Raw genomic sequence first — 25670 nt, forward strand, 5'->3', positions numbered from 1 at the left:
ATTTGCAAATATCTTCTCCCATTCTGTGGGTTGCCTCTTTTTTTTTTTTTTTTTTGACTGTTTCCTTCGCTGTGCAGAAGCTTTTGGTCTTGAGGAAGGTAAAAAGGAAGGTTTTCAATTTTTATTTAAATTATAGTTAGTTAACATATATGGTAAAATTCATTTGGTTTCAGGTATAGAATTTAGTGATTCATCACATCTATCTAACACTCAATATTCAGTGCAACAATTGCCCTCCTTAATATATATTACCTGTTTAGCCAATCCCCTTCAAAAGTCCCTCCATCAACTCTGTTCTTGATAGCTAAGATCCTTTTATGGTTTGCTTCCTTCCCTCTTCTTGGCCTTCCCATATGTTCCCATATGTTCATTTGTATTGTTTCTTAAATTCTGGATATGAATGAAATCATATGGTATCTGTTTTCCTATGACTGGCATTTCACTTAGCATAATACACTATTGCTCCATCCATGTTATTGAAAATGGCAATATTTCATTCTTTTAATGGTTAAGTAATATTCCATTGTGATATATACATCATCTATTCTTTATCCATTCATCAGTCAATGGACACTCAGGCTCTTTCCATGGTTTACCTTTAGTTGATATGTTTCTATAAAAAATGGATGGATCTACCCTTTCAAATCTATATTTTAGTATTCTTTGAGTAAATACCTAGTAATACAATTGCTAGATCATAGGTTTCTTAAATTCTTAACTTATACAAGAAGCTCCATACTCCTTTCCAGAGTGGCTTCACCAGTTTGCATTCCCAACACTAGTGTAGCAGGTTTCCCCTTTCCCTCACCCTTTCCAGTATCTGTTGTTTCTTGTATTGTTGTTTTTTTAGCCATTCTGAAAGGTGTGGGGTGATATCTCCATGTAGTTTTAATTTGTATTTCCCTCCTGATGAGTCATGTTGAGTAACTTTTCATGTTTGTCAGGCATCTGGATATCTTCTTCGGAAAAATGTCAGTTAATGTTTTCTGCCCGTTTCTTAACTGGATTATTTGGGTGGTGAGTGAAATATGTTATTTGTACACCACTTTGGAAAACAGTGTGGAGGTTCCTCAGAAAGTTAAAAATAGAAATACCCTATAACCCAGAAATTGTACTACTGGTTATTTACCCCCAAAGTCACAGGTGTAGTGAAAAGAAGGGGCACCTGCACCCCAATGCTCATAGCAACAATGTCCACAATACCCAAACTGTTAAATGAGCCAAGATGCCCTTCAACAGATGAATGGATAAAGAAGATGTGGTACTTATATACAATAGAATATTACGCAGCCATCAGAAAGGATGAATACCCAATATTTGCATCAACAGGGATGGAACTGAAGGAGATTATGTTAAGTGAAACAACTCAACCAGATAAAGACAGTTATTATATAGTTAAACTCATATGTGGAACATAAGGAATAGTATGGAGGACATTAGTAGAGGAAAGGGAAAAATGAAGTGGGGAAAATCAGAGGGAAGATGAACCATGAGAGACTATGGACTCCTGAAATCAAACTGAGGTTTTTAGAGGGGAGGAGATTGGAGTGATGGGTGAACCCAGTGATGGATATTAGGGAGGACACATATTACTGTGAGCACTGGGTGTTATATGCAAACAATGAATCATGGGACACTACATCAAAAATTAATGTATTGTATGGTGACTAACATAACATAAAAAAAATTAGACTAAAGTAAAATACAAGAAAGAAAAAGAAAAACCTAAGTAAAATGAACCGCAAGAATAAGATTTATATAGTAAAATACAAAAACAAATACACAGAAATACTAGCGGAAGAATAAGAGGGGAAGATGCTCATAAACCCTCGATGTGGGTGAGGAAAGTCATTTTGGTTCTTTCTGGGTGAATTAAAAATTCTTCTGAATTTCAAAAAGAAATATGTTACCTATAGATTTTGAATACTACCTCTTTATCTGATATGTCATTGGCAAATGTCATCTCCTGTTCCAAAGGCTGTATTTTAGTTTTTCAGATTGTTTCCTTTGCTGTGCAAAAGCATTTTATCTTGCTGAAGTACCAATAGTTCATACTTCCTTTTGTTTCCCTTGCCTCCAAAGACCTGCCTACTGAGAAATTGCTATGGCTCAGGTAAAAGAAGTTGCTGCCTGTGTTCCCTTCTAGGATTTTTATGGTTTTCTGTCTCAAATTTAGGTCATCATCCCTTTTTTAATTTTTTTATTTCTTTTCAGCATAACAGTATTCATTGTTTTTTTGCACCACACCCAGTGCTCCATGCATCATCATCCATTTTTAATTTATTTTTCTGTATGGTGTAAGGAAGTGGTCCAGGTTCATTCTTCTGCATGTTGCTGTCCAGTTTTCCCAGCACCATTTGTTGAAGAGTCTCTTTTTGCCATTGGTTTATTTTTCCTGCTTTCTTGAAGATTAAATGACTATAATGTTCTGAGTCTATTTCTGGGTTTTCTATTCTATTCCATTGAATATGTGTCTGTTTGTGTCACTACCATATTGTCTTGATGACTATAGCTTTGTGATATACCTCGAAGTCTGGAATCATGGTGCCTCCAGCTTGGTTTCTCTTTTTCAACATTGCTTTGGCTATTTGGGATCTTCTGTGGTTCCATACCAATTTTAGGGAAATTCTAGCTCTGTGAAAAATGCTGTTGGGGGCGCCTGGGTGGCTCAGTGGGTTGGGCCGCTGCTTTCGGCTCAGGTCATGATCTCAGAGTCCTGGGATCGAGTCCCGCATCGGGCTCTCAGCAGGGAGCCTGCTTCCCTCTCTCTCTCTCTCTGCCTGCCTCTCTATCTACTTGTGATTTCTCTCTGTCAAATAAATAAATAAAATCTTTAAAAAAAATGCTGTTGGTATTTTGATAAGAATTGCATTAAATGTGTAGATTGCCTTTTTTAGTACAGGTATTTTAAAAATGCTTGTTCTTTCGATCCATAAGCATGGAATGTTTTTCCATTTCTTTGTGTCCTATTCAATTTCTTTGTGTCCTATTCAATTTCTTTCATAAGTCTCAAAGTGCAGTCTCAAAGTGCACATCTTTTACCTCTTTGGGTAGGTTTATTCCTAAGTATCTTATGGGTTTTGGTGCAAAGATTAGTGGGAACAATTCTTTGATTTTTCTTTCTGCTGGTTCATTATTGGTGCATAGAAATGCAACAGGTTTATGTATGTTGATTTTATATCTTATGACTGTTGAATTCGTGTATTAGTTCTAGCATTTTGTGTGTGTGTGTGTGTGTTTCAGGTTTTCTACCTAGAGCATCATGTCATCTACAAGCAGTTAATGTTTGACTTCTTCCTTGACATTTTGGATGCCTCTTTTTTGTCTTTTTGTTGCCTATTTGGTGAGCCTAGGTCTTCCAGTACTATGTTAAATAATAATTGTGAGAGGGGACATACCCATCTTCTTTCTGATCATAGAGGAAAAAAAATATATATATATATATTTTATGATTTTATGATATATTCCCTCTATCCTTACTTTGTTGAGGGTTTTTATCTAAAAATGGATGGCATGTTTAAGAAATGCTTTTTCTGTATCTATTGAGAGGATACTGTAGTTCATATCCTTTCTTTTATTATTGTAGTATATCACATTAATTAATTTGTGAATATCAAATCACCCCTACAGGCCAAGGAATAAATCCCACTTGACTAGGGTGAATAATTCTTTTAATGTAAATTTGGATTCCATTTGCTAGCATCTTGTTGAGAATTTTTGCATCCGTTTTTTGCATCAGTGATAATGATTTGTGATTCTTGTTTTTAGTGGAGTCTTTGGTTTTGGAATCAAGTGTGATTACTGATTCAATTTCTTTGCTGGCTATGGGACTGTTCAAATTTTTCTTCTTCCAGTTTTAGTTTTGGTAGTTTGTAAGTTTATAGTAATTTTGCATTTCTTCCAGATTGCTCAGCTGTTTTGAAATATGATTTTTCACAGTATTCTCTTGTGATAGTTTTTATTTCTGTTTTGGCTGTGACCTCTCCTCTCTCATTCATTATTTTTACTTATTTGTGCCCTTTGTCTCTCTCTCTCTCTTTCTCTTTTGATAAGGCTGGCTAGACTTTATAGACTTTATAGAATTTTATGAAATTTATCGATTTTATCATTTTTTTCAAGGAAGTACCTTCTCATTTGGTTGATCCATTCTACTGTTTCTTGTTTGTTTCTATATTTCTTGTTGTTCTAATCTTTATTATTTCCCATCTTCTGTTGATTTAGGTTTTACTTTCTATTGTTTTTCTAGCTCCTTTAGGTGTAAGGTTATATTTTGTATCTGATACTTTTCTTGCTTGATGTGCTGCTATATACTTCCCTCCTAGGACTGCCTTTGTTGCATCCAAAATATTTTGGACTGTCCTGTTTTCATTTTCATTTGCTTCCATGTACTTTTTAAATTTCTTCTTTAGTTTTATAGTTAAACCATTCATCCTTTACTAGAATGTTCTTTAACCTCCATGTATTTTTGGTCTTTACAAATTTTTTTTCATATAGTTGACTTCAAGTTTTATAGCATTGTGGTCTGAAAATATGCATGGTATGATCTCAATCTTTTTGTATTTTCTGAAGCCTGGTGTATGACCCAGTATGTGATGTATTTTGGATAATGCTCCATGTGTACTTGGAAAGAATATATATTCTGTTTAAGGATTAAGTATTCTGAATTTATCTGTTATGTCCATCTTATCCAGTGTGTCATTAAAGTCCATTATTCCCTTGTTTATTTTCTGCTTAGATGATCTGTCAATTGCTGTAAATAAAATGTTAAGTTCCCCTACTATCATTGTATTATCATCAGTGAGTTTCCTTAGGGTTGTTATTAATTGATTTTATATTTGAGTGCTTCCAAGTTTGGGGCATAAATATTTGAAATTTTTATATTTTCTTGATTGATAGACTTCTTAATTAAGATATAGTGCCCTTCTTCATCTATTACTAGTGTTTTTTTAAATTTTTTATTATTTTTTTTATAAACATGTATTTTTATCCCCAGGGGTACAGGTCTGTGAATCGCCAGGTTTACACACTTCACAGCACTCACCAAAGCACATACCCTCCCCAATGTCCATAACCCCACCCCCTCTTCTCCCAATCCCCCTCCCCCCAGCAACCCTCAGTTTGTTTTGTAAGATTAAGAGTCACTTATGGTTTGTCTCCCTCCCAATCCCATCTTCTGGTCCAAAGGGGCACGTGCACCTGAATGTTTATAGCAGCAATGTCCACAATAGCCAAACTATGGAAAGAACCTAGATGTCCATCAACAGATGAATGGATCAAGAATATGTGGTATATATACCCAATGGAATACTATGCAGCCATCTAAAGAAATGAAATCTTGCCATTTGTGACAACATGGATGGAACTAGAGTGTATCATGCTTAGCGAGATAAGTCAAGCAGAGAAAGACAACTATCATATGATCTCCCTGATATGAGGAAGTGGTGATGCAACATGGGGGCTTAAGTGGGTAGGAGAAGAATCAATGAAAATAGTGTATTTTTTTGAAGTCTAGTTTGTCTAATTTAAGTATGGTTACTTTAGCTTTTCTTTGATGTCCATTAGAATAATAGATCATTCTCCATCCCCTTCCTTTCAACTTGCAAGTGTCTTAGGTTTAAAATGAGTCTCTTGTGTCCAGCATATAAATTGGTCTTGTTTGTTTGTTTGTTTTCCCATTCTGATATCTTATGTCTTTTGTTTGGAAGATTTAGTCCATTTAAATTTGGAGTGATCATAGATAGATATGAATTTAGCTCAATTATGTTAGTAAAATTGGTATTTCTGTTGATGTTCCCTGTTCCTTTCTAGTCTTTGTTGCTTTTGGTCTATTTTTTCCACTCACAGAGTCCTGTTTATTATTTTTTGGAGGGCTGGTTTAGTGGTTATGAACTCCTTTACATTTTGTTTTTATGAGAAACTATATCTCTCCTTGTATTTTGAATGACAGATTTGCTGGATAAAGTATTTTTTATTGCATTTTTCCCCTAATTCAGAACATTTAATATATCATGTTACTTTTTTTTCTTCTCTTCCAATTTTCTGTGGAGAGATTTGCTGTGACCCTGATTTGCCTTAGGTTAAAGGTCTTTTTTTTCCCCCTTGCACCTTTCAGGATTTGTTCCTTGTCTGTGTATTTTGTGAATTTTTTTTTTATGATATGTCTTGGTGTTGGCTGGCTTTTTATTGATTTTGATAGGAGTTCTCTGTGTGTTTTGTATTTTGAAGTCATTTTCCTTCCCCAGTTTAGGGACATTTTCAGCTATAATTTGCACAAATAAACCATCTGTCCCTTTTCTCCTCTCTTCTTTTGGGAATCCTATGATAAAAATGTGATTATGCTTTATGGAGTCACTGAGTTCCCTAAGTCTACATTCATGATCAAATATTTTCCCCTCTCCTTTTCTGCTTCATTATTTTCCATAAATTTATCTTCTATATCACTGATTTGTTCTTTTCCTTTATCCATAGTGGTGTACCACATGCATTTGTGGATGATGAATCACCCTTGAAGCCCAGTAATAAATCCCATTTGGTCATGGTGAATAATCCTTTTAATGTACTGTTGAATCCTATTAGCTAGTATCTTGTTAAGAATTCTTGCATCCTTGTTCATCAGGGATATTGGTCTGTAATTCTCCTTTTTGGTGAGGTATTTTTCTGGTTTGTGGGTCAAAGTAATTCTAACCTCATAGGAATTTGGAAGTTTTCTTTCCCTTTCTATTTTTTGAAACAATTTTAGAATAATAGTTATTAATTATTTAAATGGTTGGTTGAAGTTCCCTGGGAGACCATCAGATGCTGGACTCCTGTTTGTTGGAATATTATTGATTACTCATTCGATTGTTTTGCTAGTTATGGGTCTGTTTAGGTTTTCACTCTCTTCCTCTTTCAGTTTTTGTAGTTTATATGTTTCTAGGAATGCATCCATATCTTCCAGATTGCCTAATTTGTTGGCATATAATTTCTCATACTATTCTCCTGTATTTCTTTGTATTTCTTCAATGATGACTGTGATCTGTCCTTTTTCATTCTTGATTTTATTTATTTGATCTTATTTATTCCTTTCTCTTTTCTTGTTGATAAGTCTAGATAGGTGTTTATTGATCTAAATAATTCTTTCAAGGCCCAGCTCCTAGCTTTATTGATCTAGTCTGCTATTTTTTTTCATTTCTATAACATTGAGCTCTTATATAGTCTAAGGACTATATTTCTCTTATTCTGCTGGATTTAGGCTTTATTTACTTTTCTTTTACCAGTTCCTTTTAGTGTAAGGTTATATTGTATATTTGAGGCTTTTCTTGTTTCTTGAAAAATTCCTGTATTGCTATATACTTCCTTCATAAGACCATCTTTGCTTCATCCCAAAGGTTTGAAATGTCATGTTTTCATTTTCATTTCCTTCCATGTATTTTTTTATCCTTATTTAATTTCTTGGTTCACCCATTCATTCTTTATTAGGATGCTCTTTAACTTCCTTGTGTTTGTGTTTCTTTCAAATTTGTCTTGTCTTTGACTTCAAGTTTCAAAACATTGTGGTCTGAAAATATGCATGGTATAATCTCAGTCTTTTGCTACCAGTTGGGACCTGATTTGCAACCAAGTATGTGATTATTTTTTGGAGAGTGTTCCATATGCACTTGAAAAGAATATGTATTCTGCTGCTTTAGGATGAAATGATCTGAAAATATCTGTTAAGTCCATCTTGTCTACTATGTTATTCAAAGCCCTTGTTTCTTTGATGATCTGCTTAGATTATCTGTCTATTGCAGTAAATGAGGTATTAACATCCCCTACTCTTATTGTATTATTATCAGTGAGTTTATTTAATTTTGCTATTAATTTATTTATATGTTTTGCTGCTTCCAATTTAGGGCAAAAGTATTTACAATTGTTAGATCTTCTTGTTGGATAGGCCCTTTCCTTATGATATAGTGTCCTTTATGTCTTATTACTGCCTTTGGTTTAAAAATCTAGTTCTTTTGATTTACAGATTGCTACTCTAGCTTTTTTTTTTTTTTTTAATGCCCATTAGCATGGTAAATGTGTTCTTCACCCCCTCATTTTCAATCTTGAGATTTCTTTGGGTCTAAAATGAGTCTTTTGTAGTCAGTATATTGGTGGGCCTTCTTTTTTGTTAATCCAATCTGATACCGTATGTCTTTTGATTAAAGTATCAAAAAGTATTTGAGTCAATAGCATTTGAGTCAATAGTATTTGAGCCTTCTTTTTTGTTAATCCAATCTGATACCATATGTCTTTTGATTAAAGTATCAAAAGTATTTGAGTCAATTTTCATTCAGAGTAATTATTGAAAAATATGAAATTAGTGTCGTTGTATTTCCTATAAAGTTGCTGTTTCTGTTGATTCCCTCTGTTCCTTTCTGACCTTTGTTACCTTTTGGCTCTATCTTCACTCAAAGTAACCCCTTTAATATTTCTTGTAAGCCTGCTTAAGTGTTCATAAATTCCTTTAGTTTCTGTTGTCCTAGAAACTTTTGACCTCTTCTTCTATTCTAAATGAGAGCCTTGATGGATAAAGTATTTTTGGCTGCATATTTTTCCTATTTAGCACTTTGAATATATCATGCCATTCCTTTCTGGCCTGCCAGGTCTTTGTGGATAGGTCTGCTGCCAGCCTTATGTTTCTACCCTTGTAGGTTAAGGACCTCTTGTCCCAAACTATTTTCAGGATTTTCTCTTTATCTTTGAAATTTGCAAGCATCTCTATCTTATGTCAAGGTATTGACTTATTTTTATTAATTTTGAGTGGGGTACTCTGTGCCTCCTGGACTTGAATGCCTGTTTCCTTCCCCAAATTAGGGCAGTTTGCAACTACAAATTGTCAAAATGAACCTTCTGCCCCTCTCTCTCTCTTCATCTTCTGGCACCTCTATTATCTGGGTAGTAGTTTGCTTTATGGAATCACTGAGTTCTCTAAGTCTCCCTTTGTAATCCAATACTTGTCTTTCCCCTTCTTTTCAGCCTCCTTATTTCCCATCATTTTACCTTCTATATCACTGACTCTCTTCTTCTGCCTCATTTATATTCACTGTTAAAACCTTCATTTGTAACTGCATCTTGGTAATAATATTTTAAATTTTGACCTGAATAGATTTTAGTTCTTTTATTTCTATTGTAAGGGATTTTCTAGTATTCTCCATGTTTTTTTTTCAAGCCCAACTAGTATCCTTATAATTGTTGTTTTAAATTCTAGTTCAGATATCTCTCTTGTATATGTATTGATTAAATCCCTGGCAGTCAGTTCTACTTCCTGTTCTTTCTTTTGGGTTGAATTTCTCCATCTTGTCATTTTATCAAGAAAACAAATAAAAGAAAAAGGAAATACAGTAATAGCAAGAACAACAGGGGTAAAAACAAGAACTAAAAACAACAAAACAAAATAAGAATGAATCAAATAAGAAACAAAACAGAAATATACAAAACACACACACACACACACACAAACCCTAGATCCTTAGTGTGTTTTGGTCTGCTTGTTAAAAGAAATGAGATCTTAACTACTTAGACGAGATCCCAAAATAGGATCCAGGATTTCATTTATATATATATATGCATATATGTATGTGTATATATATATATATATATATATATATATATATGCATATATATAACAAATATATCAAATAAAAATTTTAAAAAGAGTAAAAAAGAATTGAAAAATAATATTAAAAGACTAAAGAATTTAAAGAAACCCACAAATGCTATATTTTGTTTTCCTCAAGAGCTAAAGATTTTCAGTTCTCTATTACCTGTAAACTTTGTGATAGCCAGTTTTTCCTGGTGGTCTTCTGCAGGAAGTGTCTGTTGAGATGATTCTCAGGTGCTTTTGAAATTGCAGAAATGTGCCTTCCCTGCTATGGGACCAGGCTCAGTGTAAGTGGTTTCAGAATCCACTATATTGTGCTGTTTTGCTCTCTGAAGGATTTCAGGACTGATGGGAGGAATGAAAATAGCAGCACTCCACTCTCTACTTCTTAGGCTTAAGGTTTGTGTCCCACCACTCTTCAGTGAGCCCTCACAGAGAAGCAGTCAATCACTTTTATCTCCCTGCTTCCTGTCTGAACTCTGTGTCCACCCAGCCTGTGATCTGTGATTAAGCATTTTCATCTGACACATGCAACTGAGTTTCAAGACTACAATTTTTGTAAACTCCTGAAGCACATACCATGCTATTCCTCCCAGTGGAAAGGGTGGATCTTGCCATAACTCTGCCTTTTGTTGGGCCTCTGCCAGGATACTGGAGGCATGACCGACCATGCAACAGTTTGCAGTTTATAGCAACATAGTGCAGAAAGGCAGCACCTAAACTCTTTGCAGCTGGCTTCTCCATTCTTATGTCTGGGAACTCTGCCTAACTCAGGCACCCTTGTTCTTGTGACTCTGAGATTCCTGAGACCATGCTGTCCCACCTGGGATTCTACTCTGCTTTGGCACCTGAACACCTGTAAGCAAAGAATGCCCCCTACCGCAGAAGACCTATAAAGGTTCTGATTTTGTGCTCTGCTGCTTTTCACTTTTTTTGTGGTAGCCTCCTTAAGCAGCACCTTCCTCTCTGCCATATCCCCCAATATGTCAGCCTGGATTCAAGTCTCTGCACCTCCTATCTTCCAAAAAAATGGTTATTCTACCATTAGTAGAATTGCAACATTTATTTTCTCAGATCTCTGATTGATTTTTAGGTGTTCAGAATGCTTTGATAACTATCTAACTGAATTCCAGTGCCCAGACAAATTTAGGGTCCCCTACTCCTCCACTATCTTAATGTTTCCCCCTGGCCAACTTAGGTTTGTTCTGATTAGATCCCTGGCCATGATCTCTTGCAGTTCTTCCTTTTGGAATGAATTCATCCATCTTGGCATTTTGTTTAGACCTCTGTTTACTGTGTGTTAGGAAAGGCCGTTATGTTTCCTGCTCTTGAAAGTAATGGTTATACTAAGAAGATACTGTCCAGAGCATGGAGCTTTAAGAAGGTTTTTTTGCTGTATGCTGTGTGCTCTCCACTATTGTGTTTTGGCTCTTCTTTCCTTATGATCAGTCCTCTGCAGAATTGGAGTGTTTGGACCTGGTCCAGCGTGTGCCAGCTTTTAACTAGGTGCATTTTGGTGTGCTTGTTAGAAAAAGCTAGATCCTATTTCCCCAGGAACTGAAGCTTTGCAGCAGTCTATGACCAGTAGACTTTGCACATGCAGGAAGGGGTATTGTGCTAGTTTTCCAGGGCAAAGGTGTGCTGTGTTGGTTCTCAGGCTACTTGTCCTTGTATAGATGTACCTGCAGGGCATAGTAGTGTGGGGTTTGAGGTAAGCTGCTCCAGCCTCCACTGGGAGCACTGTGTTGCTCACTGAATTCAGTCCCTTCTAATGGGCAGGGCTAAAATAGTGTCACCGCACTCTCTCATCTCCAGAAAGGGAAGTTTTCACCTGTTGATGTTTAGAAAGCCCTCACAGAAGAGTGAACAATCTCCCCTCTTGCGTTCCTTCTTGTGCCTTCACTCTGTGTCTGAGTCTTCTGTTTACATGGTGACACTTTACTCCTGTGTCTATCTCAGGCATGTGTCTGGGTTTCAAAGCTCCAAATTTCAAGGACCTGGCACAGGCCCTATCTGTACTGATCCTCTGGGGGATGGTCTCACCATGCTATGACTGCTGCTGCTGTTGTTGTTATTGTTTTCCCTAGAAATGTAGTCACATAACAATGTGGAACGAGGAGCTTACAGTAAAACAGAGCCAAATGCTGGCTTCTAGGTTAGCTGTCCTCAGCAATACTAGTTAATGGGACCACCCCATAGCACCCATATTCTCTTTTGTCCCCTGAGAGACAGTGCCACCTCTCCCAAATGCACTCCAAGAGAGGGAACTGTTTCTCCCCATGCAACCTAGGGAATCCTCAGACCACACAATCTGTTCCTGGCCTCTGCCTTCCTTCTCCACAGGAACAATGCTAAGCCCACTAGGCATAACAATGTTAATGCTGCAGACTTCTAAAACTTCAAACTTTGAGTTCCCCTGCTTATAAAAACTTGTGATAGTCAGTCCCTCTCTTTTTCCCAGTCAGTGGTTTTGGGAAAGAGTTTCTTTCTCTTTCTTTCTTTCTCTTGCACACTGCTTTCAATCTTTCTTTCTCTCTCTCTCTTTTTCTCTCAATTCTCTCTTTGTGATCAGGGGTCTCTTGCCTCTGCAGTCCCTGCAATTCTTTCCTCCCTCATTCAACTTTCCATATCTACCTTCCATAGTGTGGCCATTTTTCTGCCTCTAGATGTGCAATTTTCTCTCTCAGTCCTCAGATTAATTTCTTGGGTGTTCAGAATGATTTGTCATTTATTTAGCTGTGTTTGAGGGACAAGTCAAGCAAGCATAGGGTCCCCCTACTAATTGGCCATCTGGATACTGTGTAGTTAGTTGTCTTTTAAAATCAGATAGAAGAAAAGTAGTTACAAAAAATAACATTTATACTCTTTATATTTACTTATGCAGTTGCTTTATATTTACTTATACAGATGCTTTATTTCTTCATGTTGATTCAAGTTACTACCTAGTGTCCTTTTATTTGAGTTTGAGGAATTCCTTTTAGGATTCCTCATAGGACAAGTCTGCTGGTGACAAAATTTCCCAATTATTTTTTATCTTAGAATGCTTTAATTTCTCCTATGTTCTTGCTAAATATAGACAGTTTTGCTAAATTTAGAATTCTTGATTGATGGGATGTTTGTTTTAGAATTTGAATGGTATCTCAGTGTATCATGTCTTCCCTTGTTTCCAGTAAGGAATCAGCAATAAATATTTTTTCTTTAAAGATTTTATTTAAATTAAAGTTAGTTCACATATAATGTAATATTAGTTTCAGGGGTAGAGTTTAGTGACTCATCAGTTGCATATAACACCCGGTGTTCATTGCATGAACTGTCCTCCCTAATGCCCAATTACCCTATCTCCTCCAGCAACCCTCAGTTTGTTCCCTATAGTTAAGACTCTTTTATGCTTTGTCTCACTCACTATCTTTATCTTATCTTGCTTGTCTTCCCCTTCCCCTATATTCCTCTGTTTTTTTCTTAAATTCCATATATGAGTGAAATCATATGGTATCTGTCTTTCTCTGACTGACTTATTTTCCTTGGCATAATACCCTCTAGTTACATCCACATCATCACAAATGACAAAATCTGATTCTTTTTGATGGCTGAGTTATATATATATATATGTATATACATATATATAAATACACATACTGATGAATGGATAAAGAAGATGTTATATATATATATATATATATATATATATATATATATATATATATCCATTCATCAGTTGATGAAAATTTAGGCTCTTTCCATGTTTCCATATTTTACCCTACTACTCAGCCATTTGGAGACTGTGTAGTTGTCTTTTAAAATCAGATAGAAGAAAAGTAGTTACCAAAAAAAACCCATTTACACTCTTTAATATAACAAAATATGGTTATATACACTGCTACAAACACTCAGGTGCATGTGACTCTTCAAATCACTATTTTATTGTTAAGGGTCTAGTAGTGCAAATGCTGGGTTATAAGGTAGTTCTATTTTTAACTTTTTGATGAACCCCTATTCGGTTTTCCATAGGGAGAAATCAGTCATAAATCTTTTTTTTAATAAGTCATAAATCTTATTGTGAATCTCTTATACATGACGACTTGACTCTCTCTTGCTGCTTTCATTATTGTTTCGTGGCTTTGGCTTTTAATTATGTATCTAGGTGTAGATTTTTTTTTAATTTTCCTACTTGGAGTTCTTTGGGCTTCTCTTATTTGCAGAATACTGTTTTTCATCGAATTGGGGCTTTTTGACATTATTCACAAATAATATTCTGTCATTTTCCTCCTGTATTTCTAGAACATTTATTATGTGTACATTGGCACACTTGATGACATCCCACAGGTCTCTGAGGTACTGCTCATTTTTCCTCATTCTTTTTTGTTTCTGTTTTTGTGGCTAATTTCAATTTTCATCTTTTCAGATTTATGGATTCTTTCTTTTGCCACTTTGACCAGCTCTATTAAAATTTTCTGCCCTTCATGACTTTTTTGTGATTTACCTTTCAACTCCAGTTATTTCCTCTTTTATAATGTATGTTTCTTTATTGCTATTCTCTATTTGGTTTGAATCAGTTTCATATTTTCAGTTCTTTAGGCATGATTTCCTTTATTTTTTAACATAGTCTCAAATAATTTGTTCAAAATCTTTGGTTAGCAAATCTAATACATTTGCTCCCTCAGAAACAATTTCCACTTATTGATTTTTTTTACCTGTCTATGAGCTTTCTAGTTTTTTTCTTAATACCTCATATTTTTGTTGAAAACTGGAGTTTTTAAGTAATATAATGTGACAATTATGGAAGTCTGATTCTTACTCTTCCTCCAGGGCTTCTTGTTGACATTGTTCGTTGTGCTAATCATTGTTTATTTGTTTAGTGACTTTTCTGAATTAATCCAGTATAGTTTTTGTATTATTTGTCACAGATGTCCGGTGAAGTCTCTACTATATTAGCTTAGTAGTCAGCTAATGATTAAATTGAGATATTTTAAATACCTAAAACCAATAAATTCCCCAGTCTTTTCTAAAGGGCTCAGCTTCCTGTTGAAATATGTCTTAAGCACTCACCAAGGTAGTTTATAATGGTGCTATAACCTTTACTTCTTGCTTACATGGAGTCTCAAGTTTATGACCTTTTCATGAGCATGCACACAGCACTATGCTTGGCAGTGAAATTCCAGATTCTTAAGAATGTGTCAGAGATTTTCAAAGCTCTAGTTGACATTTCATTCTTCAGTTTTCCTTTCTAAGTGTTTTGGTCAGTCTCTTGTTTCACTCAACTCTTATCCATTGTCTCAGACAGTTGTGTGACACCTATACCCCTCTCCCAAGGGAGAGTTTTAGCACTGGATAACCAAAAGACAAGACTTTGAGTCAGGAAACCACTTCACAAGTGGTTTGGAAATTAATCTGTTCAGCTCACTCAAACCTACTATTGTCCTGGGGAGGAGTAAAGGGGTTAGGGGAAGTTTAAATGGCACAAAACTGCTGTTATTAACAAGGAAGCATTTTGTTTTGTTTTGTTTTGTTTAAAAAATGTTCCCTGGATTGATGCAAACCTTTGACTATTTTTTTTAATTTTGGAAAAAATACTGATTTTTAAAAATGTTCTCAGTTATTGTATTTCTTTTGTGAAGAAACAAGTGTCCAGAGGTCATAACTCTACCAATCCCATTGACATCAACCATAGCCACCTTCCTTGTAATACCTTCTAAGTCCCTCTCAAGAAAATTAATAGCTAAATTTTGGAAGTTAGTAAAAACAAAATGTCTTTCCATTTCATATGGAAAGACACTCTGGAGTCTAGTTACACATTCCTTGGGGGTCTATGAACTCTGGTTTAATAATTATACCTTAAAATGATGTGAAGTATGAACAGGTAACACCCACCTTTCCAACATCATGAGAAAAGTGTTGAGAGAGGTCCAGGTATAGACCTGACTGGCCTCTACTTACTTCCTCTTAGTTGGCTTTCTTACTTACTTATTTCCCCCAGAGAATGCAACTGTTCACTGTAGGGTGCCAACACCCTTGACTGGGCTCCCTTTTCCTTGCAGACTCCTCAAAATCAATCAAGACTAAGACTGAAACACCTACAACCATGAAATATCCCTTGGAAGGTGAGTTTCACTATGGTTCAGGTGTAATAGAGTCCTGAAATGATGCCATAGAAGCTAAAGGAGCCATTATATGGGTAATAAGAGGTCACTGGGTTCCTCAGAGGACACATGGAAATAACAGAATGGAAATAAAAGAAAGGTAGCAATGATTAAAAAGTTGTGAAAAAGTGGAATCATAAATATGTATACTCCTCTTTGTGAAGACTTCTGAGTCAAAAGTAAGAGAGAATTGGGATGCACATATGGGAAAAAAGAAAGTTCTGTTTTGTTGCTCATCTTTCTATGGAACTTTTGATATGTTGCACCACCCTCTCCATGGGCCTCTTTCTACCACTAACAATAAGAAACTAAGATACCTCATCTCATAGTAATAATGATCAATACATGACCAGAAATTCTAGCAAGCTCAGCATTGATGCCCAGTGAAGGCACCCAAATTTTGCAGTCACCCTCTACCTCATAGTTCTTGGCTGGAAAAGAGCCCTCTGAGCCAAACACTTTGTTCTCATAGCAACATCTACAATGAACCTGATTTGGAACTGGACCACTGAAGTGGATGGCTATCTTGGGAAGACCAATGCTGAGCCAGGTAAGGAAAATTGAGGATTTCCATCCTTCCTTTTTGGCTCTGAACTTTGCAAATAAAACTTCCCACAATACACACTGTTCTGTGGAATTTAATTCTTCAAAACATTGCCACACAATGGTCAAAGGCCCTGAAGATGAGCAAGGTGGGTGATATGGAGAGGGAGAGATACAAATTCAGTAACGAGCAAAGTCAAAGTGCAGTTAAGTGGTAGATGTGTTCTTAGCTGGTCCTCTGTTGTCATAGTAATACACCTCCCAAACACTTTAAGCAGGAATAGGAATGGGACCATGACCTCAGCCAACTTTCCTTGGGAGATGGACATTGGAGTACCTAAGGGTAATTTCAGGGTTTCATTACTTGAGCTCTTACCCAGGGCTCACCAAACAGCTTGCAGCTGATTTATGATTTCTCCAAAGTTTCAAGAATCCTTAAGTTATGATCTCAAAGATACAAACCCCAAAGAGAAGCTTTTTTTGTGTTTCACCTGAAGCTTATAGTCAGCTTGTATGCACTAATATGACTGCATTTATTGTTTAAAAGTGAAAAAAAAAGTTACAGTAGTTGATAATTAGATGATTTCCTTAATCACTGAGCAACCTATTATCACCTGAGCTGCTCTACCTTATCCCTTAGGACTCCGCATACCACACATGGTCTCGCAACAAAAGTTGTTGATGTCTAGTATAACAGGGGACTTCTGAGAATTCAGGTTTACAGTAAGCATCTGTTTCAATTAGTTGATGCTAAATAGTAATGACTATCATGACTGGTTTCATCCTCTGTGTATCATTAATTGTGGATTTCTTAACTTTTTTTAAATTGTTTTTTGTGGGGGAGAGGACTTTTTAACTTATTTTTATTATGTTCAATAATTGTGCATTCCTTAATGCCCATGTAATTCTCCCCTTCTGGTTGCACAGGGTTTTTTTTGCCTATTTATAGCCATCTTTCAAACCTGTTTTATGGGATATTTTTGCATTGCCACCTTTGGCTTAAAGGCTTCCATAACTCCATGCTTCTTGCAGAGTAACATCCAATAACACAAGGGAATTAGAAGATAATTTTTGGAGACTTGGTTTCAGAAAATGGGAAGATAACCCAGGAAGAATGGGAATTCTCAGATATTGGGTGTGCGCCCTATATCCTCCATCAGTTTTTGTTTTGTTTTGTTTACTCCTTGACTCCTTCTAAGGGGGATCCTTCCTCTAATCTCCATCAGTTTATAGCTTTGGTTTTCTCATTCCATCCTAAAGCAGCAGAATACACATTCTTTTTATGTGCACATGGGACACTTTCCAGAATACATCACAAACTAGGTCACAAATAAGGCCAGTGCAAAAAGATTGAAATCATAGCAGTCATATTTTCTGACCACAACACTATGAAATGTGAAGTCAAGCACACGAAAAGAAAAATTAGAAAAACCACAAATACATTGATGTGAAAGAATATGCTACTAAACAATGAATAGGTCAACCAGGAAACCAAGAAATGTAAATTGAGTTTTCTCAGCTCCAACCACAGTTCTGAGGACCACAAATACCAGATTTTTTAAATTTATTTTTTTTAATTCAAGTATAATTAACACAGTACTATATTCATTTCAGGTAAATAATTTAATTATTCAACAATTCTATACATTGACAGTGCTCATCATGATAACTATACTCTTAATCCCCTTCACCTAAATATTCCGTGATGGCAATCACCAGTTTGTTTTCTATATTTAAATCTGTTTTGTTGTTGTTTCTTTTCTTCTTTGTTCTTTTGCTTTGTTTCTAAAATTCCACATGAGTAAAGTCATAAGGTATTTGTCTTTCTCTGATTGAATTATTTCACTTAGCATGATGTCTTGATATCTTTTAGATTCACCCATGTTTTTACAAATGACAAAATTGTATTCCTTTTTATGACTGAGTAATATTCCAGATTTCCAAGACAAAGTATTTTAGGGATTGGTAAAAATAAAGCCAGTTGCAGCAAAAAATCCTAAGGACAATGGAATTCCTACCCCTCTTTATCTCCTAATCTTATCGCCTAGATTCAGAATATTGTAGCTGCAGCATATTAGACATTATACAACTTTTCATTGAACTTATGGGTAAAAAATACTACACCTGAGTCATCACAATATTTATTTTTTCTCTGACAGCTGTAAAAATTAGTGCCTCAAACTTAGTGCCTTAAAATAATGCAAATGTATTATCATACACTGCTGATGATCAGACATCTGACACATTGAGCTCAGGTCAAGTTATTAGCAGGGATGTGGTTTTTTTTTTGTTTTTTGTTTTTTGTTTCCTGGAGGCTCTGGGTAAAAATCAGTTTCTTTGTTTTTTCCAGCTTCTAGAAGCTACTCACATTCCTTGGCTCTTGGCTGCCTTCCACCATTTTCAAAGCTGACAATGTATCATCCTCAAGTCTCTCTCTAACTCTGATCTCTTTTGTTTCCCTCTTCCACTTTAAATGACACTGTTGATTTCATTGAGCCTGCCCTGATAATCAAGCTAATCTCCCCAACTCACTGTCAGCTAACTCGCAACCTTAAATACACCTGCAACCTTAATTTCTTCTTATAATTTAAACTTAAATACTCACAGATCCTGGGGATTTGGATATGAACATCTTTGGATAACCATTATTCTGCTTACCACAGTCATACAAGAAGTAAATAACAGATCCAGGCCTGGAAGCCCAGACCAGTGGTTTCCTTAAGTTTGTAGCACAGTTGGGATAGCTATTTAGGAGAATCTTTTGAAATATGTTTTGAAGAAGGAGAAACCTGAGTACATGCCCAAAGAGTGTGAATAAAAGAATTATTTAATTTTATTTTTAATTTAGTATTTGCTTCAGCAGCATATATACTAAAATTGGAATGATAATTTTTTTTAATTTAAATTCAATTTAGTTAACATATAGTGTATTATTAGTTTCATGGGTAGGATTTAGTGATTCATCAGTTTACAAAACAGTGCTCATTACAGAAAGTGTCCTCCTTAATGCTTATCACCCAGTTACCCCACCCCCCACCCACCTCACCTCCAGCAATGCTCAGTTTGTTTCCCAGAGCTAAGAGTCTCTTATGGTTGGCCTCCATCTCTGTTTTCATCTTTTCTTTTTTTTTAACTAAGAAGTATTATATTTCTATTTTTTTAAATTTTTTTTCAGCGTAACAGTATTCATTATTTTTGCACCACACCCAGTGCTCCATGCAATCCGTGCCCTCTCCAATACCCACCACCTGGTTCCCTCAACCTCCGAACCCCCGCCCCTTCAAAACCCTCAGACTGTTTTTCAGAGTCCATAGTCTCTCATGGCTCAGTGGGTTAAAGCCGCTTATTTTATTTTTTATTACCTTCTCCTATGTTCATCTTTTTTAAAAGATTTTATTTATTTATTTATTTATCAGAGAAAGAGAGCACAAACAGGGGGAGTGGCAGGCAGAGAAGGCATAGGGAGAAACAGACTCCCGGCTGAGAAGAAGCCCAATGTGGAAGTCCATTCCAGGATCTGGGGATCATGACCTGAGACAAAAGCAGATGCTTAACCGATTGAGCCACCCAGGCATCACGATGCTCATCTTTTTTGTTTCTTAAATTACACATATGAATGAAATCATATGGTATTTGTCTCTCTATGTCTGACTTATTTCGCTTAGCAAAATACCTTCTAGTTCCACCCACGTCATTGCAGATGGCAAGATTTCAATTCCTTTCAATGCCTGGGAGACATATATCTCACATATATGAGATATATATATATCTGTATTATATATATATCTCACATCTTCTTTATCCATGCGTCTGTGAATGGATGTCTGAGCTCTTTCCGCATTTTAGTTATTGTGTACATTGCTGCTATAAACATTAGGTAGGGTGCATGTACCCCTTTGAATCATTATGTTTGTAACCTCTGGATAAATACCTAGAAGTGCAATTAGTGGGTTGTAGGATGGGTCTATCTTTAGCTTTTTGAGGAACCTCCATGATGTTTTCCAGAGTGGTTGCACCAGTTTGCATTCTCACTTTTTCAAGTGGTTCCCCAAGGGGGGAAAAATTTGGCTAGCAGTAATTGACTAGAATATCAATAACGAAGATTTTTGTAAAGTGGGAAGTCAGATACTACTTTCTTTTAAGAGTAGGTGCAAACTCCTCGTCTTGGTTCCATGGAAAGCATGGAGAACTAATTTAAATGCCCAGACCAATCAGTCATCAATTAGTGGGTTTGGAAGAATGTGTTTATACATGGAGTTTTTAGCCTCTTTCCAGCCTTTCTCATAGGTCTTGGGTCTTGTTTGTCTCTCTGGCTATCTAATAAAGCTAGGAGAAAATTAAAAATGGGTAAAAAAGGGTTATGGGCTGGTCTGGGCTGATCCTTGGAATCTATTTCTGAACTCATTTTCAACAGCACACCTCTTTGTCTTGTTTTGCCTTCTAGGAAAGGACCTGCCTATCTTCTTCATTGTTCTCATCATTTCCCTGTGCTGTATCGTGGTCTTCATCATGGCTTATGTTATGCTTTGCCGGAAGACATCCCAACAAGGTGAGTGATGAGTATGACTGAGTGACTTTGTTCATTAATTCATTCTGAGAGCACAGTTAAGCATAAATTGCATCAACCACTGTGCTAGGCACTTCAAAAGGCTCTCAGCATACTTTGGGATTGAAGTTTAGGGTTCATGGAGACAGACATGCAAGCCAACAATAACAATATGATTTATTTAAGTTAGTTTAGAAGTCTTTGGTACAAAGCCTAGTACAAGCCTTCACTGTAATGGATGGTCTAACGAGGGTGCAAGAGAAACAGAAGTCACAATCCTTGGCCTCAAGTTGCTTAGAATTTATTTAGAAGATTCAAAGTAGAAACATGAAGTTTATCAATATACATACATAACAATAAAGGCTATAGACTCAAAGCCAGGAGAAAACAATCAATACTAAAGGTTTCCAGAGAAGAGAGTCAGTGCCTAAGTGATTAACAAGAACTCTTAGAAGGAGGAGGAACTTAGACCAGGCCTTGGATGATGAAAACAAATTAGAAGGCAGCATTATAGGAAGGAGAAACTACAAAAGTAAGGTGCAAATGCTTAAAAGGTGACGGTGAGTGAGGTCATCAGTGTAGAAAATACATAAGTAAATGCAGGGGAAAGGGAAGTTTACTTCTGATTATAGAGTGTTTTAAATAGCAGGCTAAGGAACTTGGAATTTTTTCTCTAGGTCTTCCAAAGGAACTAGAAGTCACCAATTTTTTTAAGCAAAGGAGTGACATTATGAAGGTGCACTTTTCAGGGATATTTAACAACTGTGAGCAAACAGAGCAGGAAAAGAGTTTGGACATTCATTTCTAAGTAAAACCTAGCTACGCTTCAATACCTGCTGCACTCACCATTTTGCTTAACATTAGTGTCTTTTTTTTTTTTTTTCCTGTAGCAGCTCCTATTCCCAAGTAGCCTTGTTTCCACCATGACTTCCTCCAGCCAAAAGGGAGAAAGGAGCCTTAAGAATTTCCTTCTCCTGGGTCTGAAGTATAAGTTCTGGTCTTGGCCAGTTAGCATGGCTATGACTCATGAGGTTGAACTTGAAAGTAGAGATGTCCCAGGTAGCCACAAATCCCAGGAATACTAAAAACCATTAATCATGGTCTCAATGAAACTAGGAATAAACTGTAACCATATTTTATTGTTTCTCTCTCAAAAACCTTCCAAGGCTTCTCATGGCTTAGGGGATAGAAGTCAAAATGTGATGCATTCTATTTAAGGCCCTCTCTGATATAGCCTATCTTCTTTATGCCCACCACTCCTTATTTTCATTTTGAATCACTGAAGTCCAACAGGCAAATAGACCACACACCTCATGGCCTTATGCTTTTCCCCTTCTGGATTGTCTTCCCAAAGTTTCTATTATTTACTTCTCTGTAAGAGAGAGAGATAGCCTTGGGCCATCAATTCAATTTAACATGTAGTTACCGATTGCCCACTATCAGTCAGGCAGGGACCATATAAAATGAAAAAGACAACACCTGTGTTATGGAAGCTACCAGGCCAGTGGGAGAGGTAAGACATGGAAACATATGGCTGTATCACAAAGTAGATGGTATAGGGCATTCTCTGTTTGCTTTGTTGTGGCTTAAAGCATGCATTCCCAGTTGTATTCCTGTAAGATTATAAACTCCGGGAGGCAGTGTCAAGAGACATCCATATTTGTACCAGGTTATAGAACATTTAAGCCTGCACAGAATAGAGATAGTTCTTCTCCATAGACACTAGGGGGCAATGGTGATCTACTTAAAGACCTTTTCTGGGTGCCCAGTGGAGATGAGTACATTTGAGAATGGCTTTGGTCATGGTCCCTGACAGATTAATTCAACCCCTTCTGCCCGGGCTCTGGCCTGGCCAGCTAGTTTCCACAAAAACTCCCTGGGATCTTTGGCAAGATTCCTGGGTGGTGAGTGTGTCCAGTTCCAGTGTCCCTTCCCCTACCACAACAGGCAACTCTTCCAGCCCAATGTTCTGAGTCAGAGTATGCCAAAGAGGATCATAACCAAATGTGATTCCTCAACCTTTCTCTGAGAAATTTGTATCTCTGTGCTTCAGTTTACCTTCCCAATACCCCCCAATTCCCCCTTTCTGTCTCCCCTTCCCTCCCTTTGACTGGTAACCAGTGTCCATATTTGGCCCTTGTCCACTCCCCATGGAGACTTCTGACTCGATGCCTCCTTCTTTTCTAGAGCATGTCTATGAAGTGGCCAGGTAAGACTGCCTCTGCTTTTCCATCTTCTGAACCCTCCCCTGCCCTCATTCTGTTAATCACTGGCATGAAGGAAAGGGAGCTTGACACAAACCCAATTCTAAGCCCAAAGGCCTTCAGGGTCAGAGCACTGCTTTCTTTCCTCTCTGAAGAACCTCCTGAAGTTCTTTCTTGGCTCACTGATCACACAGGATAATCCAGATCCATCAGCCTTCTGTTCCTAGAATGCCTTGATAACAAGAACCTAAGGGTTAGTTGGCAAATTTAGGACAGAAGTATGGGAAACTAGAATTCCAGGCTCAAGTCCCTCTTTATGAGTGGTGGGATCTTGGGCCACAGGACACATGCCAGAGAGGCCAGCAATTCTGGTGAAGCCTGGAGAGTGGGAATTTTCACAGGGTGTTGCTCCAGCAAAGAGCCATCTTCCCAGACTCCAGGCAATGACTACTCTGAGGATCCCTGCCTGGGCCAGGAGAACCAGACCATCGCCTGGATCAACAGTGACTATGCTCACCTGCTGCACACAGCTTCTACAGATTATGAGCTTTTGGCCACCAAGGACACTGGCGTCTGCTAAAAATGTCCTGCTAAGCCAGGGCCTACTGACATAATTTCCTATTCAGCCTTCTGCATAGCCATCTTCCCTGCTACCTCTCTTCCTGGACGACTGAACGTGTCTTCCCTGCCCAACCCTGAGGTTTCTAAGAGTGACTGGTTTTGCCTAAGAAGTTACCATATGCACATCAGCAAGCCTGCTACTGGATCAGGCCTTAGACCCTTATATTTTGTCTTCTTCTACTGCTTCTCTTTAAACACCAGAGGGAAGTTCTCATAGCATTAAGACTTGGTCATCCTGCCTCCAGACACTGCTCAACTTTGGCCTCTTGCCACCAGAAGACCAGAGGGAAACTCAGCTTTGCCAGCTCAGAGGACCAGTTGTATTCAGGATCATTTCCTTTTTTTTAGGGCCAGATAGCCTTTAATTAAGATTTGTATGCAATAGACCAGGATTCAGTTTTGCTCCTGAACTGTGACTCTAGTGCTCTGGTGTTCTTTTGATGCTCAATAAATATCTAATCATGATAGCAACCTTGGTTGTATTGGTCTTCTCTCAAATACCTACCAAGTGATTAAGGTGAGACTAGTTGAGATGTTTGGGGACTTGGAATTATAAATAGCACCTTTTCTTTTTTGGTCTTTCTCTTTCTCACCAGACCACCTTTACCTTACTTTAGAGGTGGGTCCTCCATCTGGGACACAATGAATTTTTGGCAGGTTAGTACCCAAATGCCTTCCATTCCTTTCTTTGTCACCCTGCCATCTCCACCTGGATGACTCTCTTAAGTTATTTGGACAATTGAAAATGAAGGATCCCTTTCTCTGTTTCAGGGGACTGTAGATGCAGAGATAAAGGACTCCCTTTCTTTCCAAAGTATGAATACGCCACCCTCAAAAATTTCTACCTCCTGGAATCCTAAATTCTTTGCAGTAGTTGTATTCATCATAGGTCATCTCTATCCCCTGGCCTCTTCTTACAATGTAGAGTGAGGGTCAAAGCAAGGAAGTCGGGCGCCTGGGTGGCTCAGTGGGTTAAGCCGCTGCCTTCGGCTCAGGTCATGATCTCAGAGTCCTGGGATCGAGTCCCGCATCGGGCTCTCTGCTCAGCGGAGAGCCTGCTTCCCTCTCTCTCTCTGCCTGCCTCTCCATCTACTTGTGATTTCTCTCTGTCAAATAAATAAATAAAATCTTTAAAAAAAGCAAGGAAGTCTTCTTCATCAAGCATAAATGGGAAATAGGAATGTAGGGGTGTGTGTGTGTGTGTGTGTGTGTGTCCATTTGCATATGTGCACACATGCATACAGCTTTATTTCAGTTTCCGCTCTGAAGACCTATTCTAGGCTGGCTCAACACTGCTTCCTTTCCCTCAGATAATTCATGTTAAATCAACTTCTTTGCTCTTCATGGAAGCTGTTTTTGCCACTTTTGATTCCAGTGCAGTCCCAAGGTCAGCTCAGGTTTTACCAAGTGCTTCTCCCCTTTGGGATGACTACAGAAGTTAAAATAGTACAAAGAAATGAACAAGAAGGAATCTACTGCTTCATCACCATCAACCCACCAAGTCCACGGTCAAAGCTTCAGTGTTTCCCCCCATATGTCAGATTAATATAGCTGCTGAAAGGAGCAACTTACTCTTCCCCATCATGCTTACAAGCCTTTAAATCAGGGATCCACCCAATGGAAACCTCAGCTTCCTTCACAAAACAGCTGTGTCCATTGAAGGGCATCTTGGTTCTTTCCACAGTTGGGCGACTGTGGCCATTGCTGCTATAAACTTTGGGGTACAGATGGCCCTTCTTTTCACTACATCTGTATCTTTGGGGTAAATACCCAGGAGTTCAATGGCAGGCTCATAGGAAAGTTCTATTTTTAATTTCTTGAGGAATCTCCAAGATGCCCTTCAACGGACGAATGGATAAGGAAGATGTGGTCCATATACACTATGGAGTATTCTGTCTCCATCAGAAAGGACGAATACCCAACTTTTGTAGCAACATGGACGGGAGTGGAAGAGATTATGCTGAGTGAAATAAGTCAAGCAGAGACAGTCAATTATGATATGGTTTCACTTA

General features: G+C 37.3%; 1 protein-coding gene across 8 annotated transcripts in view; it reads left to right on the forward strand.

The window, feature by feature from the left end:
• VSIG4 (V-set and immunoglobulin domain containing 4) overlaps window positions 1-24129 on the forward strand; it is a 36936-nt gene extending 12807 nt beyond the window's left edge. The window contains exons 4-8 of one of the 8 annotated variants that reach the window (XM_013049718.2): window positions 15643-15705; window positions 16217-16294; window positions 20732-20836; window positions 23021-23042; window positions 23860-24017. In XM_013049718.2, coding sequence (XP_012905172.1) covers window positions 15643-15705; window positions 16217-16294; window positions 20732-20836; window positions 23021-23042; window positions 23860-23875 — 284 coding nt within the window. In that variant the 3' untranslated portion in view covers window positions 23876-24017. The other 7 variants (XM_004780010.3, XM_004780014.3, XM_004780011.3 and 4 more) reach the window with 7 other exon arrangements.
• The last annotated feature ends 1541 nt before the right edge of the window (window positions 24130-25670 follow it).

The sequence above is a fragment of the Mustela putorius genome, unplaced genomic scaffold (assembly GCF_011764305.1).
Source record: "Mustela putorius furo isolate JIRA1106 unplaced genomic scaffold, ASM1176430v1.1 tig00000549_pilon_pilon_pilon, whole genome shotgun sequence".
In the NCBI taxonomy this organism is placed as follows: Eukaryota; Metazoa; Chordata; class Mammalia; order Carnivora; family Mustelidae; genus Mustela; species Mustela putorius.